We start from the raw sequence: 14,294 nt of genomic DNA on the forward strand, positions 1-14,294 counted from the left end.
CACACACACACACACACACACACCCTGTTGGTATCACAGCACCTAAAAAGGCTGAGCTAAAAGCTCACAACTGGTCGCAATGTGACATGTTGTGAGCTTGTAGACCTTGTAGAGTACATGTCACCAGTGAGCAGCAGAATAGGCCTATTAATCAGGCATACAACTCGATCCCCTGAACCTAAATCTTGTGAGGACCAGGAAAATTGTCTTCACAATCAAATATTCTAATTTACTATTTGGCCCTCCTAAGTACTGTAATACAAACCTAATTTGTATCGTATGCATTTTATGTTATGATTTTTTTTTTATCTGTCTCATGGGCCCTGTTTTATCTTATTTTAACTGATTGTTATATTGTTTGTATTGCTTGTTTTTATTGCGGTCCATTGGGTGCTTTATAAATAAATGTACTTACTTACTTACTTACAAGTAGGTGCACACACAAATCTGCACGCACACTATTCACACAGTACAGAACGTCGACCAACAGGGTCTGTCGGGTGAACTGACCTGTGGAGGCACTGTGTTCATCTTTCTCTCAGACGGACAGTTCCAGTAGAATTGTGGTCCGCGACCGCGGCCTCCACAGTTGACTCCATCATTCAGTCCCAGGTGCCCTTGTCTGGCTCCATCGGACTGGGTGACATCATCGTCACCCCCGTCTCCTCCCTCCCCCCGCCTCCCTGTTGACTCTAATGGAGGGCTAAAGCTGGTGTGGAGGGGGCCTCGTGAATAATTTAGGAGCTCTGGTGCACTTTATAACCCTGGCCTGCTGCAAGGCTAGCCGGGACGTTCTCCTCTAAGTGCATTAGTATAATAGTCGGGGAGGAAACTAGCCCTTATTGACTATTCTAATCAATAGCTGTGCTTCTGTCCGCGGGTCTCCGGAGGTATAGCGTGTGTACAGGGTGATGGAATAGCTACAACGGGCCAAAAAAAGAAGGATGCAAATATGCAAATAATATGCTAAACTGGGTTATAAGTTGGCTAAAATGAATCTTTAAGTATGTGTCCGGGTAGCTCAGTCGATTGCACTCCGGGTCAAATCCGGTGACGTCAGAGCACAGAGACTAGGGGGGAACGGCGCTGAGTCGGACTTCGCCACGTTCTGCGCAGCGACTCACTCGCCTGGGGTTGCTCAGCGGTGCCTCTCGTGGCCCGAGTCTGCTTCAGAGTCCGTCGTCATAACAGTTTTTTGCCTAACTATAACTTAAAGGACGACTTCACCACTTTTCAAACTATCTTCATATATTTGGTCCTCACTAATGTTCATGATAAAATAGCACAATTGTGTGTGATTGTCTAGTAACATCATCAATGGGGAATCCAAGCTAATAAAAACGAAATCTGCCTAACGATGATAGGCACTGGTAGACAGATTTCTCAACTGCCAGGAGCCCTCCCAAGAGACACAGAATTGTGCTTAGTGAGGACCAATTATATGAAGATAGGTTGAAAAGTGGTGAAGTAGTTCTTTAATGTTAAGGGCTGTAGTCTGTCCTCACAAAGCTGGGTGAGTGCTCCACAAAGGCGGGGCGAGAGTTCCCCTCAAAAAATGGGGGCGAGCGTGATCGAGGGCGAGTAGAGTAGGCCTACTCGACTTTGGACCGAAAGGTAAGGGTTTAATCCTGGACACTGCCAACTCAGCATATGAGTAGCACAGCTTGAGTAACTAAGTTGTGCAGTAAGTACTGGGAGCTGATGGTCAGCAATCCATCCTTGTTATCATTTTGTTTGAGGAGGAGAGTACCTTTGAGGTGGAAGCTGAAGGAACCAAAACGATTCACCCTCCCATTCTAATTTAGCAGAGTGCTTACCAGCAGTGGACAGAAATCATTTTCTGAAGGAGTTGGGTTGGCAGCAGTCAGTCAGAGCAGAAGCACTTCGAGGAGTGGCCTTCTTACTGAAGCCTAATGTTTGACAAAGCGTTGTGAGCTTGTACTATAGATCTGCTATTTATTTATTTTTCATCATTTTTCAAAGGGAATTTGAAAGTGGTTCATTCTGTCTGAAGGTTTTATAAATATTTAATCAATGGAAAGCATTAACAAGAGCTTGTAGATGAAATAATAACTATATATATCAAGCTGGATCCATCGGAACACAGGTTATTTTTTCCAGACATATCATTATACAGTTTATAAAAATCAGATATTTTTGAAACAATTTGTTTGGTGCTCAAATACAGGTAGCTTTGAACGGAAGCTCGGGCCAATCATAATCATGGACCGGAAACGATCTGTTTCATGATAAATGTGCTTCAGTCACGCTGTCACATCCAGACAACAAAGGAGATGCAGTCCAAGTGACCCCAGAGGTAGATTTACAACGTGTCAGCAGCAGACCTCCCCCTCCCCTCCTCCACTTCCTAATGCCCCCAGGATTTATAACGACATGAAGAAATGTTGGCCTGGGAGCCAGCCTGACTCACTGACCCAGCGGATCACATTACAACGCACACCAGAAGGAAGAGCCCGTGCAATGTGATAGACCTAATTGTATGGGATCATATTGTTTATAATTGCTCAGGCATAACCCGAAGCACGCTATTTTACGACTTTATGTTTGAGGGAAGGGATATTTAAGTCAAGATTTTTCTTTTTTCTCCACAAATAGCCTACATGCACACTCACACAGTTCTTCTGTTGAAACTGATAATAAAACAGCAAAGAAGAAAAAAGACTAATCTAAAGGCCTCTTTAGTACACCAAACTGAAAATGTTGGCCAGTGATTGGTCCTAGAGGAAAGGCCATAGGTTACCATAATCCTTCTCCCTTTATTGTTATTCTACGATTTTGTAACCCATTTTCCACCCAGTGCCAATTGCCTAAGCTGTAATCCTGGGTTCTACTCTTCCTCTGCCAACCTGGGGAGAGCCCCAAACTGAGCTCATGCTTCCCTCTATGCATGAGGAGTGAGCAGGCTGCTTCTTATCACCTGACAGGAGGGAGTTTCCCCGGTATTACGGCGTCTTGTTGTTTGTGAGGGTACCTTCACTAGGGTACATGTGGAGAACATGCAAACTTCACACACAGAAATGCCCTTTTGCCAACCGCACCTAGGGTATGGGCACTAATGATGCGGAGGAGAGAACATGCCCACAGCATCCCCAGTGAAATTTGAACCCAGTACCTACTAGCTGTGAGGCAACAGCACTACCGACTTTGCCACAGTGCCCCTTCCTTGGTCAGCATAATCCTTAGTTAATCAGCCTCTTAGATGATATATCTGGTGTGTATATAGGAGACATTTTGGCCTGAGCGTGAAGCTAGAGGAAAGGTCATCATGGTGTCACTCAGTAGAGAGGGTTCTGCCTCCAGGGTGCATAAGTGCACTCAGCAGGTGCTATGACAATGTGTGCCTGTTGGATTTTTGACATACCTTCAAAGTATGTCAGAAATCCAAGGTATTACCTTGTGAGCATGATGGAATGTTTAGCCTAAGGGTGGCCCTAGGACAAAGGCCACGGGGTCACCAAAATCAGTAGGGTTCATCCTTGCTTGGGCACATGCGGGCAATCTGCCCACTTGATTTTGAGATATCATGCAACCAACCGACTGACATCGCTAGTAGCAACGCTGGTGTGGATTAAGAAAGAAATGTATCGGCCTCTCAAACTTTAGTTTTTTGACTGGTTTAATTGGTCCTTAACCATGGTTTAATAATTCTGTCTCTGATAGTCCTATTAGATGTTATAATCCTCTGGCGAGAGTGTTTGTGTCTTAAGCACCAATTAGCCTATTATCATTGTTAATACCCTGCAGTCAATAGTGTTGGTGTGCTACTGTAATACTTAATTTATAGGCAACTTTTACTGTAATTACCACAGGTCATGCTGTCACTTATGTCACATCTTGATGGGCCCCCTGAGTATGAGGACAACAGACAAACTCCCCTTCTTGAGATAAGATAAGCCTTTAGTGACCTCCGGAGGCAAGTCAGGTGTCCTACTGCAGTGGTTCTCAATCTGTGGGTCAGGGTCCCCACATGATTTTGGGAGGGGGTGGTAGGCTATTAAAAGGTACTAACTAGCCTTTGATACCAGGCCTTCAGCCTCCCTAAATGTTCTCGTCTCCCCCCTTTTGCGTTCCCTTCAGTGGTTCCAGTTGCTGCTGCCTGCCGGGGTTATCAATATGTCCATACACTGACATACTGTATGTGTCTGTGGCAAAGACTTGTTCTTGTCCGAAGCAAATCTTTGATTTTATTCTTTACACACCGTTATAATGTTCTTATTTTGATCATAAGACCCAATTACTGAATGTGAAGTCTCCAGATTTTCTTCAGAATATGTATGGCACTTACAGTATTACTACAACACTATGGCATACAGTAAGTAAGTCCAAGTATGGCATATTAGGAGTCCAACTAGTAATAGTGGTTCTCAGATGTTTTATTTTCGAGGACCCCCTTAACTATGAGAGTGTACAAATTGAAACAAATTGACTATTTTGTTCCATTTGTACACTCTCAGAGTTACAGACCTATTATGGTCATGCAGGGCTAGCTACAGTATTTGTGTTTCTGGTCAAATTATTGTCCACTCATTTTGTATGTCCAAAACAAACAAAAGTGTCCATCATAAGCCAGTTATGGCAATGGCCCCTGCTGCCTGCATCCAATTAAAAACACAGGTGATTAACTACAAAGCAATCAAGGGCATGGCACCCCTTATGTTCAGGAAAGGATCCACCCCTTACCAATCACTTTAGATCAGTCAATACACTCTGTCACCTCCCTATGACAACCTGATCAACACTGCAGTGACCTAGAGAATGTTCTCAGCATTGCTTGTTGTTTGTTGGGGTGAATGAAAGCCTGCTACAATGGCTATACAGTTTAAATGTCCTTCAGAGCTCGAAGTTCTCTTCTCACTGCACCTTTTTATGAAAAAAAAAAAGAAACTCTGGCAGACAAAGAGCTTTAGTTGCTATACAACCCTATTGTGAAATTATGTTTCAGTCATTTAGTTTGCACTCACCACCTTAATTCATAATATCATGATGTCGATGAAAAGAATAAACACACAAACACATAAATATATTCTACTTATACCATTACATAATTATCTAGAATGTAACGTGTCTGTGAAGCAATTCTTGTCATTATGATTGCCTTCTCTTTTTGCCCTGGAACCCATCATTTCTCTAATAATAGCGTTCTGTGGTGTCAAATGTCAAAAATAGCAGAACAACTAGATGACATTGTGAGCTTGTAGATCGTCTATTTTCACAATGCATTGCATCCACATTATGGGCTTGTAGATCGGCTAGTTTCGATGCACGACACAGTCATATGATGGAGGATAAATTAGGGTTTACAGTGTGAGAATCTGAGATGTGAAGTGCAGCACCTTGCTCTGCAGTATTATTCAATATGCATTTAAATATGACCTTGGTTGGAAAGAGAAGATGACTGTCAGGCCTGTCACAATTAGGCTAATCGCCTGATTGCAATTCTTTGAGCATAATTGTCAGAATCGATTCCATTCACCTGTATAAATTCATCAGTAGAATTCTTTCTAATACATTTTCAAACATAAAATAAAAATCACACCTTGTGTGAAGTGAGCGGTGCTATTTATGAGTTAAGCTTCATCAAGCAAAGCTTGGCCAATATAACCCATGGGCGTATAAGAAACTTTGAGCACTTTGAGCTACGACGTAGGCCACGCTTTGGGATCGCTTTGTCCGGGAAGCTTCCTACCAGACAAAGCCAGATGTTGTTGGAGCTTAGCTCCTAAAAGGAGCACCACTCAAACAATTGCAGAAATATCAGATCTACACACTCCTCTATATGGCCAACAGGCCATAGTACATTATTTAGTTTGATTGTTGATACCATTCCCCTGAAGAAGACCTCGCCAGGTCGAAACATTGGGTTTCTTCTCTGTAAATAAATATTGCATCGGACAAGAAGTGGTGCCCATTCACACCTGGCTTAAACGCACCACTGTTCGAGGCACAATAGGAGCCTTTCTTTCCTCTGTTTGACTTTGAGTGTTAAAGGTCAGTAAAGTTCAGGAAGCACACGATTTTTATTTGAAAGTCTATAAATTGTGAAAGTGAATGCCCCTGTGTTTATTTGTACTTCACTCGGTTCATTCCCACTTGCCAGCTGCCAAGAACAGAAACCATAACATTGCCACGCTCTTGGGCTGGCTGTTTGACTGCATTGTTACTGGAGCCAGGACGATGCCAGATTTTGGGGTCCAATGCCGATCCTGAATTTTGGGTAGCCCTAGACCTCCGTTTACTGCTGTTTTTACCTACATTTTGTGTAAGTGCAAAAACTTAAAATCAAATTGAAAAACGCATGAACAAAACAACTAAAATAAAGACAAGCCTATTAAAATTGTTACAGAATTGAGACATGCAGGCAGTGGATGGAAGGTTTTTGGAAGGAATTTGAATTTGGAAGGTGAGACAGGGCAGTAGCTGGTGAAAGGTGCACTTGTTAAATCCGTGTCTATCTTGGGTGATATTTAGACTGACAAGGAGCTCCAAACTTTTGACTCTGGTCTGGGACAATTCACTTCTGGGCGAGCTCTGTCTGTTGCTGAAATTCTGAGAGGTTTGAGGCCATGCCTTGCATTCTTTCTCTAACCTCAGAGCTGACTTGAATTCACTTAATGGGGATAGCTTGGATAAACATATAATAGGACAGAGGTATTTGAGCTTTTGGAGTTGGAATATCTATGACAATGATTTTCCCCTTGAACATCTTTAATAAATGAATTCCAAATAGTCAAAGTGCACAGTAAAAATCTAATATGGATATTTTTTTCACTCTGCGTTAAACATTTTATTTATACTTTGTGGCTTATATCTAGTTTGGGTACCCCTTTCCTTGACTTAAGTCTATACAGTATATTGTAAATCTTTAACCCTAAATACTTGAGTCACGAAGTGTTTTATACTAGGCCCCATCCTGTTTTCGCTCTACACAAAATATATTCGCAGAAATTAAGAGATCTACAACCTCACACAACCATGCATTGTAGATCTGCTAGGAATGACTCTTCTGACACCACTGAAGCTTTGTCCCAGACAGCTGTGAGTACAGTTTAGAGCTCCACACAGGAGGAAGCTGCCTTGTAAACTGATATGGCTGCCCAGTCATGACCTCAGCTTTCAAGCATGAATACACAGCATGATCCATGAGTTTAAAGCCTACTTTCCAAAGTAACAGACCAATTATAAAATGTATCCAAACAGGGCATAGTAAGAGGGGGGGGGTTATGGTATACACTGTCCCTGTAATACATTTGCTATATTTGTGACACTTGCTTTGGCAATGTAAATGTATATTAGTTTTCTCATGCCAATAAAGGACCTTTGAATTTGCTATAGACCAGTGGTTCACCATCTTTAATTTCAAGGTCCCCCAATAACTATATAAGTGTATTAATGTAAGCTCAGACCTTTAAAGGTCGATTTGGAATCCCAATTTGGGGAACACCGATTTAGACAACTCAGCCTCAAGGCAAAACAAAAAACAAAAAAAAACTGTAGAGCTTCTCAAATGATCTAGCAGGACAAAAGTTTCCACAGGATAAAGTGTATGCAAAATCTGTTTATTGACAAGATTATTGCAGAAAAGGACATGGTAAAAACAGTACCAAAACAGCACAAGTTTATATACAGTGAGCAGTTGTTGGGCTACTTGCCAAACAACTGCTATTAGGTTTCAAAAATGCATGAACTATACATAACAGTGTCAAGCTGTTGACCAACAAGCTGTCAAGAATGAGTGATGGCCTATGATAGAGACGATTTGGTGAGCAGTGTCTCAAGGGACATGGCAGGTGGTCATGTAGCGCTAAAGCCCTCAAGGACCTCAGCTGTGGATGGTCTAAAGTGATAACAGCTCGCTCCCTAGTTTGTCCATTACGCTTAAATAAATGGCTTAAGAGCTACAGCTTGCCATGTTCTTGGGACATTGACCAACTGTTAAGACAATAGTGCAAGACATGTCCTGAAATCTGGAAGACAACAATTCAAACACAACTAGGTAAACTTGCTTTTGTGTCAGCACAATGTTGCCACCTTGTGTTCACTTTTACTTGAAGCTCAGGGATCAGTTTAGTCATTGTCCACAAAGTAAAACATCCCCTTCCAAAATAAGAACTTCCTGCAAGTAGTTGGCTGACAACATGGACTAGATTAACAGCACATCTGTCCTATAACCCAGACTTGAGCTGGAGGGTCTGTGGAATGGATATGACCCCTAACCTTTACAGATGGTCAAATTAGTAAGACCTTTGAGCAAAAAGCTCAAACTTGTTGTTATAGCATCCTCTAGTGGTAGATACACACAAGGGGATTTTTTTTTTTAAAGTAAAAGATTTATTTAAAAGAATTGTCTTGCACATAAGCAAAATCTGAGACAATATGTGCTAAAAATACAACATAGTATAGGCATTCAAAATGTCAGTAAAACTTTAAACAATTGCACATGGTGCTAAAAACAAAATGTCAAACGGCTCACTTAGTCTGCAAGACATTGCAGACTATATGAGCTCTTGCAAGGTCTTTGATCAGTGACGTCTTGAGCTGTGGGATGGTGGCAATCTTCATCTGCTTCTGACTGCTGTATTTGCGATAAACAGACTGGGGAAAAAAAAAAAAGGGAAATAGTGAGGATCAATGTGGCTTCAAGGTCTCGTGGACCTCAATGGCAAACAGAAAACGTCATGTTCATAGTTCAGTAGTGTCATCTTACCAAATGCTTGGTCCGGCCTTCAGACACCAAGACAACATTCTTGGCAATGTGTTGCATCACCGACACCAGACTGTCTTCTTTGTAGTTCATGTAATGCTGCAGCGTTTCATCCTAAAAGGGCAAAGAGAAACACTGCTCAAACCCACATCAAAGCACAAGGCTGGATGAAAACCCAGTGTCAAACCTGCCGCTTATCCCAAGTCCAAAAGAAATATTCTTAAGTCTTTGTCAAACATCTGAAGGCAAAGATGTGCATCTTACCCATTCACCGCATTTGAAGACCTTGAGGGTGAGGGCCATAGCAGCACTGGCCAAGTGGGAAGGAGCGATGTGGACCATATCATAGTCAACCATGGTGAGCTCCATGAAGTACTTTGCCAGGGTGTGCTGTTGAGCAGTCACCTTCAAGAAAAAAAAAAAAAAAAACATTTGCGTTAGAGCATGACGATTCAACATTTTTGGGCTTGATGCTGATTAGTAGAGCAGTAGTTTTACGAATTTTCTTTTCCATTTCAGAACATTTACAAATAGAATGTTTCAGGTTAATCTCTTTAAAAAAAAGTTCAGTGTGGACCAAGTGAGGGCTAATAAGTGAACTCAAAGTGACTTCAGCTGGCTTGTTTTACTTAGAAATACCTGGCAGATTTTGGAAGCCCTCCTGAGGAACTGGAGCGGGAGAGGGCGGCCAAAGGTGAAGTTCAGCGCAGTGAGGATCTGCCTCTCCATAGCCCTGACCTGGGCAGTGGTGTACGCCTGGTCGGTCACATGGGTGAAGTCTGTGATCTCTGGAGGGTACATCTCCTCGTACTTGGAAGCGATGAACATGGCCGTCACACCAACCAGTTGAAGTTTTGTCTTTGGCACTGGGTTGTCCTGTAGAAAGGAGAATCAGTCAGTGGTGTAAAGTAACCAAGTAAATGTACATCAACACATTTATATCAACACATTTTAGTGTAGTACAGTATGTAGCAACATTTTTTTTTTGTAATTTGACATTAGGTCAGGCCTAAATGGGTTAAAGCTGACATCACAATACAAAATTTCCATTAACAACTAATGCAGATTTATACAAATGGCAGACATGCAAGATCATGACGTGTTGAGACCTTGTAGATCTCAAGTTTTGCCCCTTTAGTTAAGTTGATATCACTACTCAGTAAGATTCTGAAGGGGATTTGTATTTTATATTGTGGAGGGGGCTCTACGTGCATAGTGGACCTCTTCCACTCCGAGTAGCCACAAGAAAATTACCTGAAGGAAGCGGTCAATGATGGCCACGGTCATGTACATGGTCTCCTGGAGCAGACGGAATTTCACTTGGACCAGCACAAGCCAGTCAATGAGGACTGCACGCATGTTCCCCGTCACCTCCTGTCCCTCCATATACCTTGCTTTGACAGACTGCTCGGCCTGAAGAGAACAGAAAGCATACAGCAATTTTAAGTCAGATAAACCATCAAGAGTGAGGCATTCAACCTATGCAGGCAACAGATGTGAGCAGGGCAAAACAGTCTGAGATCTCATATGGCACAAGTTATCCTGGTTTTTATACCCAATTTTATGCTGGAAGAAATGTCAATGTACAAGCAGACAACTAGTTGAAGATCAATAATTTCAAAATGTGGTTCCAGTCACATATTGCCTAGTCCTGAAAGAACAAAGTCCCTGCCAAACATACCTCAAGTTGCTGAAGGTACTTGTAGATGTCCTTGACGTATTCACTGCACAGCATAGGGTTGTCATAGTCATCAGCATCTACGTCTTTGATGTTCAGGTCGAGGAGAACATCTGAGAAAGCTTGGCAAAGGTCTGCTGGTTCACAGCCCGATGTCTCCATAGGAGAGGCGGGTGTAGGAGAGGAAGGTGGGGACGCGACAACCTGCAGCACAGGAAAACCAGAGTCACCATTGTGGTGTGGACAAACTGAACCCAAGTGGACCATAGGGGTCCCATTTGTACCCTCTGAAAAAGACGTACTGCTTAAAACAACATTGTACTTAGAAATAGAAAGTTACAAGTCTGATATTCAAATTTTACTTGGTACAAAGTATTGCTGGTGCAAAGTATTGGCTGAAATACTTTCAATACCAAAAGTACTCATTTGTAGAAAGTCCCATTTTGCAAGTGGTTCCAAATGTAGCTAGAAAATACTTGAAAGTAAATAGGGCTGAAGTAGTGTTTTGTAATCTAAAACTACATATTTAAATAGTGTAGTCTAGTAAGGTACCATTTGCCAAAGGTTATCAAAAGGGTACATGTACAGAGTTAACAGTTCTACCACTGGTGAAAAAGATTTTAAGTGCAGACAAACGGGTACACAGCTAATAACAGTGATGCAAGCCTCATGGAGGAACTAAATCCAGCAGGGTGCAACTTAGGCCTACTAAGTGAAATATCAGTTGCCATGCATCAGAAGCTTTAAACAACAAAAGGTCCCATTACCTGCACTTCGGGTTCTGTGGGGTGAACGGTAACGGTGAACTTTGGAACAACCTTGAGCTGAACTGTGTTTTTAGGCTCTGGTTTAACAGCCTGCTGATGAGAGAGAGGCTTGGTTAGGCATGAAGTAGCTGGCAGAGGTGGAAAAAGTAGGCTACTGCATTTTACTTGTAAAATGTAAACTGCAATGTAAATGTACAGAATTCCAAATTTAATTGAGTAAAAGTACAAACGTATTGGATAGAACGGACATTTTCAAATGGCCAAAATGTACTGAAGTGGTTAATGCATGTTTGCTTTGCAATCTACAGAGAAACTATCGGTAGTCAAGTTTAAATAAAATGTAGTGGGGTAAAAGTACAGCATTTGGTTCTGAGATGTAAGCCTACTGAAGTAGTAAAGTACTGAAAATAGGAAATAACCAAGTACAAACCCCTTACCTTTTTCGCATCCTGCCGGGTAACAATTTTAGCAGGCACGACGTTCTTTATCTCTGCCAGGGCTGCTCGGGGCCTGAGCGTAGGCTTGCTGGCGGCCTCCATTTTCTTGCCAGCGACAATATTCTCAGCCTGACGGTTCTGTAAGGATATAAAAACACGTTATTTTCTGCTTTTTGCGTGCAATTCCAAGTTTCATGAGGGGAAAAACACAAGCTACAAACGAATATAAACCCCCAGACCCAGCCCAGGTGGGGAAGTTAAAGAGAATTCATTGTCGTTGGGCCTTAGCTCTGGTCAGAGCTAGTTAGGCCTATGCATTTGCACAACTACACTGTTTGCAACCGTTGGACGATGCAAGTTGGTATCGATTATACACAACATTATAAAACCAGTTGACCAAGGAAAGTTAACTAGAACTCCCGTTAGGCCTACGCATTTGCACAACTACACGCCACACGCCTTTAACGGTTGCTCGACGATAAGCGACATCAAATCATCGTAAAAAGCAGCCAAAACGGCCACAAACGAACATGAAAACAGAACAGCGAAAGCTTTGAAAGCCACATGAAAAGAACTAAACAGTACTACTAATGAAGCAAGCTTGAAAAGAGAGAAACCAACTCACTCTGGACACGCGAAGAGCCATGGCGTCTGTTGTGTAGTGTTGTTTGTTCAGGTTTTCTCAGCTGCTCGGTAGGAAGTCTAGGAACACACGGTAGTCAGATCAGAGTGAATGCAGAGAAGACGCTGTAACAACAGGGAGAGGCGAGTTTGGATTTAAACCCTCGCTCCCTGCGCTCTCATTGGCTGATTTCTAAACACGCTCGCCTCCGATTGGTCAGAGCGGGACGGTCTCGAATGCGTTACCAGGACGACCGGTGATCACGTGTGCCAGGGGTGTAAAAAAAAAGTAACTAAGTACATTTACTAAAGTACAATTTTGAGTTACTTTTACTTTACTTTTAACTTAGTATTTCTACACAGCAGTAATGATACTTTTATTTAAAAAAATAATAATAATAATAATAATAAATGTGAATACTTCTTCGACCACTGTCTGGCTCTGATCACGTGTGGTGGCTGTGATCCAATCAGGACGCAGAGTTTCCTTGACAAGACCCGTATGCGGAAACCAAGCGGATGATAAACATAAGAGATGATAAATCATGATGATAATAACCGATAATAAATAACTGCCTGTGGATAATAACATTTACAATATAGATAGATAGAAAATATAATAATATAGATAGAATATAATTATATATAATAATATGATGTATATTTAAAATATATTTATGGATTGGATTGATAAAGAAGTTAGATCTTTGAGATCATTGTATTTCTTCCAGTCGTCCAGTAGATGGTGGTGTTTGTCTGATTAAGATGCCCTTCACTCTTGTGTATTATCTTCCACTTGAATTCATGTCTAGTTATTAATTCTCTAGATTCAGTGATATAGGCCTACAGGAAATATGATAAGTAGATACATGTATTGTATAGTCTCTCACTTTTACAACTGCCTTTTCGAGATCCTTAAACGGTTTGAAAGGGTTTACCACAGTGGTTCTCAAACATTTTCATGTCAAGGGCAGTGTGTTTCTGCAGGTAAACACCAGCCCACTACTCCAGTGGCTGATGATGACTAAATGAGTGGTACACATTAACTTGTTTATTGTTTTGTTATGTAAACACTGGGAAAACTATGCCTTAAATAAAACCTCTAGCTAGCCAGGGCAGGAATTTCAGGAAAGCCACGAAGGCCACGACTGCCCCGGCTCAGTTTGGCCTTGTGCCCCTAAAAGAAATGGCATGCCCTGAGGCCACAGTGGCCTTAATGCCCCAGCTGACTGTACCGTACCACTTTCTCCTCTGTCTCTTCACCAGTGTCTCTTTCTTGTCATGCAAACACCAGTGTGTTTTGTTGAGATTATGAATTCTTAACTCCCCTGAGTCCCCATCGTTAAACCAATATCCAATGATTGGTGCTGGGCTGAGCAGTGACCATGGATCAGATAAATACCATGATTTATTTCAGTGAAGGTAGTATATTGCATATTTCAGTGGACTGCCCTGGCATCTTTGTGCCCTAAAAAGATGGATAACTTAAATTGTCCCCATTTGTATTTTATCAAAACTGGAAGACCTTTGTTTTAGTACCATGGGGGAAATTCAGTTTCAGTATCCCCCATTCCCCCAGCTGATGGTTGCTTGTTAGGATCAGGGCAGGCGAGCAGTTCTGGGGTTTAAGTCAAGTGTCGATACTTTTACAAATCAATAGGTAAAAGTACACATTTCACAAATCATTTGAGTACTTTTTCCACCACTGCATAGGCCTACAATTAGACCTGATAAATGGGTAGGAGGCAGGCCTCTACTCTTCCCTGACTGGAAGAAAGAAATTGGCAACCCTTACCCAACCCAGCTGTAAATGTATTTTCTGTTTATGCAAAAGCTCGAGAGACTTGTAGTCTCCAAGTCTCTCAAGCAATAAATATTACTGTTTTTGAAATCAATGTGATCATTTGTTCTTGTCTATTTATAACACATGTATTGCATGAATATTCTGAGAAAACAGCACGTGAGCAAGCTCCTCCCCGACGCCCGACGTGTTCCAATCAACGTGGTCCGTGACTCCTGACGTCATGACGTCACACCGACGTGAGGGCTGGCAACAAAGGCGAACAAAA

The 14,294-nt window shown here is 42.0% G+C and overlaps 1 protein-coding gene across 1 annotated transcript; it reads right to left on the minus strand.

Moving 5' to 3' along the window:
- Positions 1-8,487: 8,487 nt before the first annotated feature.
- ccnb1 (cyclin B1) lies at positions 8,488-12,314 on the minus strand (the record flags this gene model as incomplete). Its single annotated transcript, XM_080743371.1, has 9 exons — positions 12,230-12,314; positions 11,605-11,742; positions 11,168-11,260; positions 10,404-10,604; positions 9,977-10,135; positions 9,362-9,598; positions 8,987-9,127; positions 8,726-8,836; positions 8,488-8,613 (listed from the first exon to the last, which is right to left on the minus strand). The coding sequence occupies exons 1-9, from the start codon at positions 12,248-12,250 to the stop codon at positions 8,488-8,490; spliced, it is 1,227 nt and encodes a 408-aa protein (XP_080599497.1). The 5' UTR covers positions 12,251-12,314.
- Between the last annotated feature and the right edge of the window lie 1,980 nt (positions 12,315-14,294).

The sequence above is a fragment of the Nannobrachium achirus genome, assembly GCF_963921795.1.
Source record: "Nannobrachium achirus genome assembly, chromosome: 15".
Lineage (NCBI taxonomy): Eukaryota > Metazoa > Chordata > Actinopteri > Myctophiformes > Myctophidae > Nannobrachium > Nannobrachium achirus.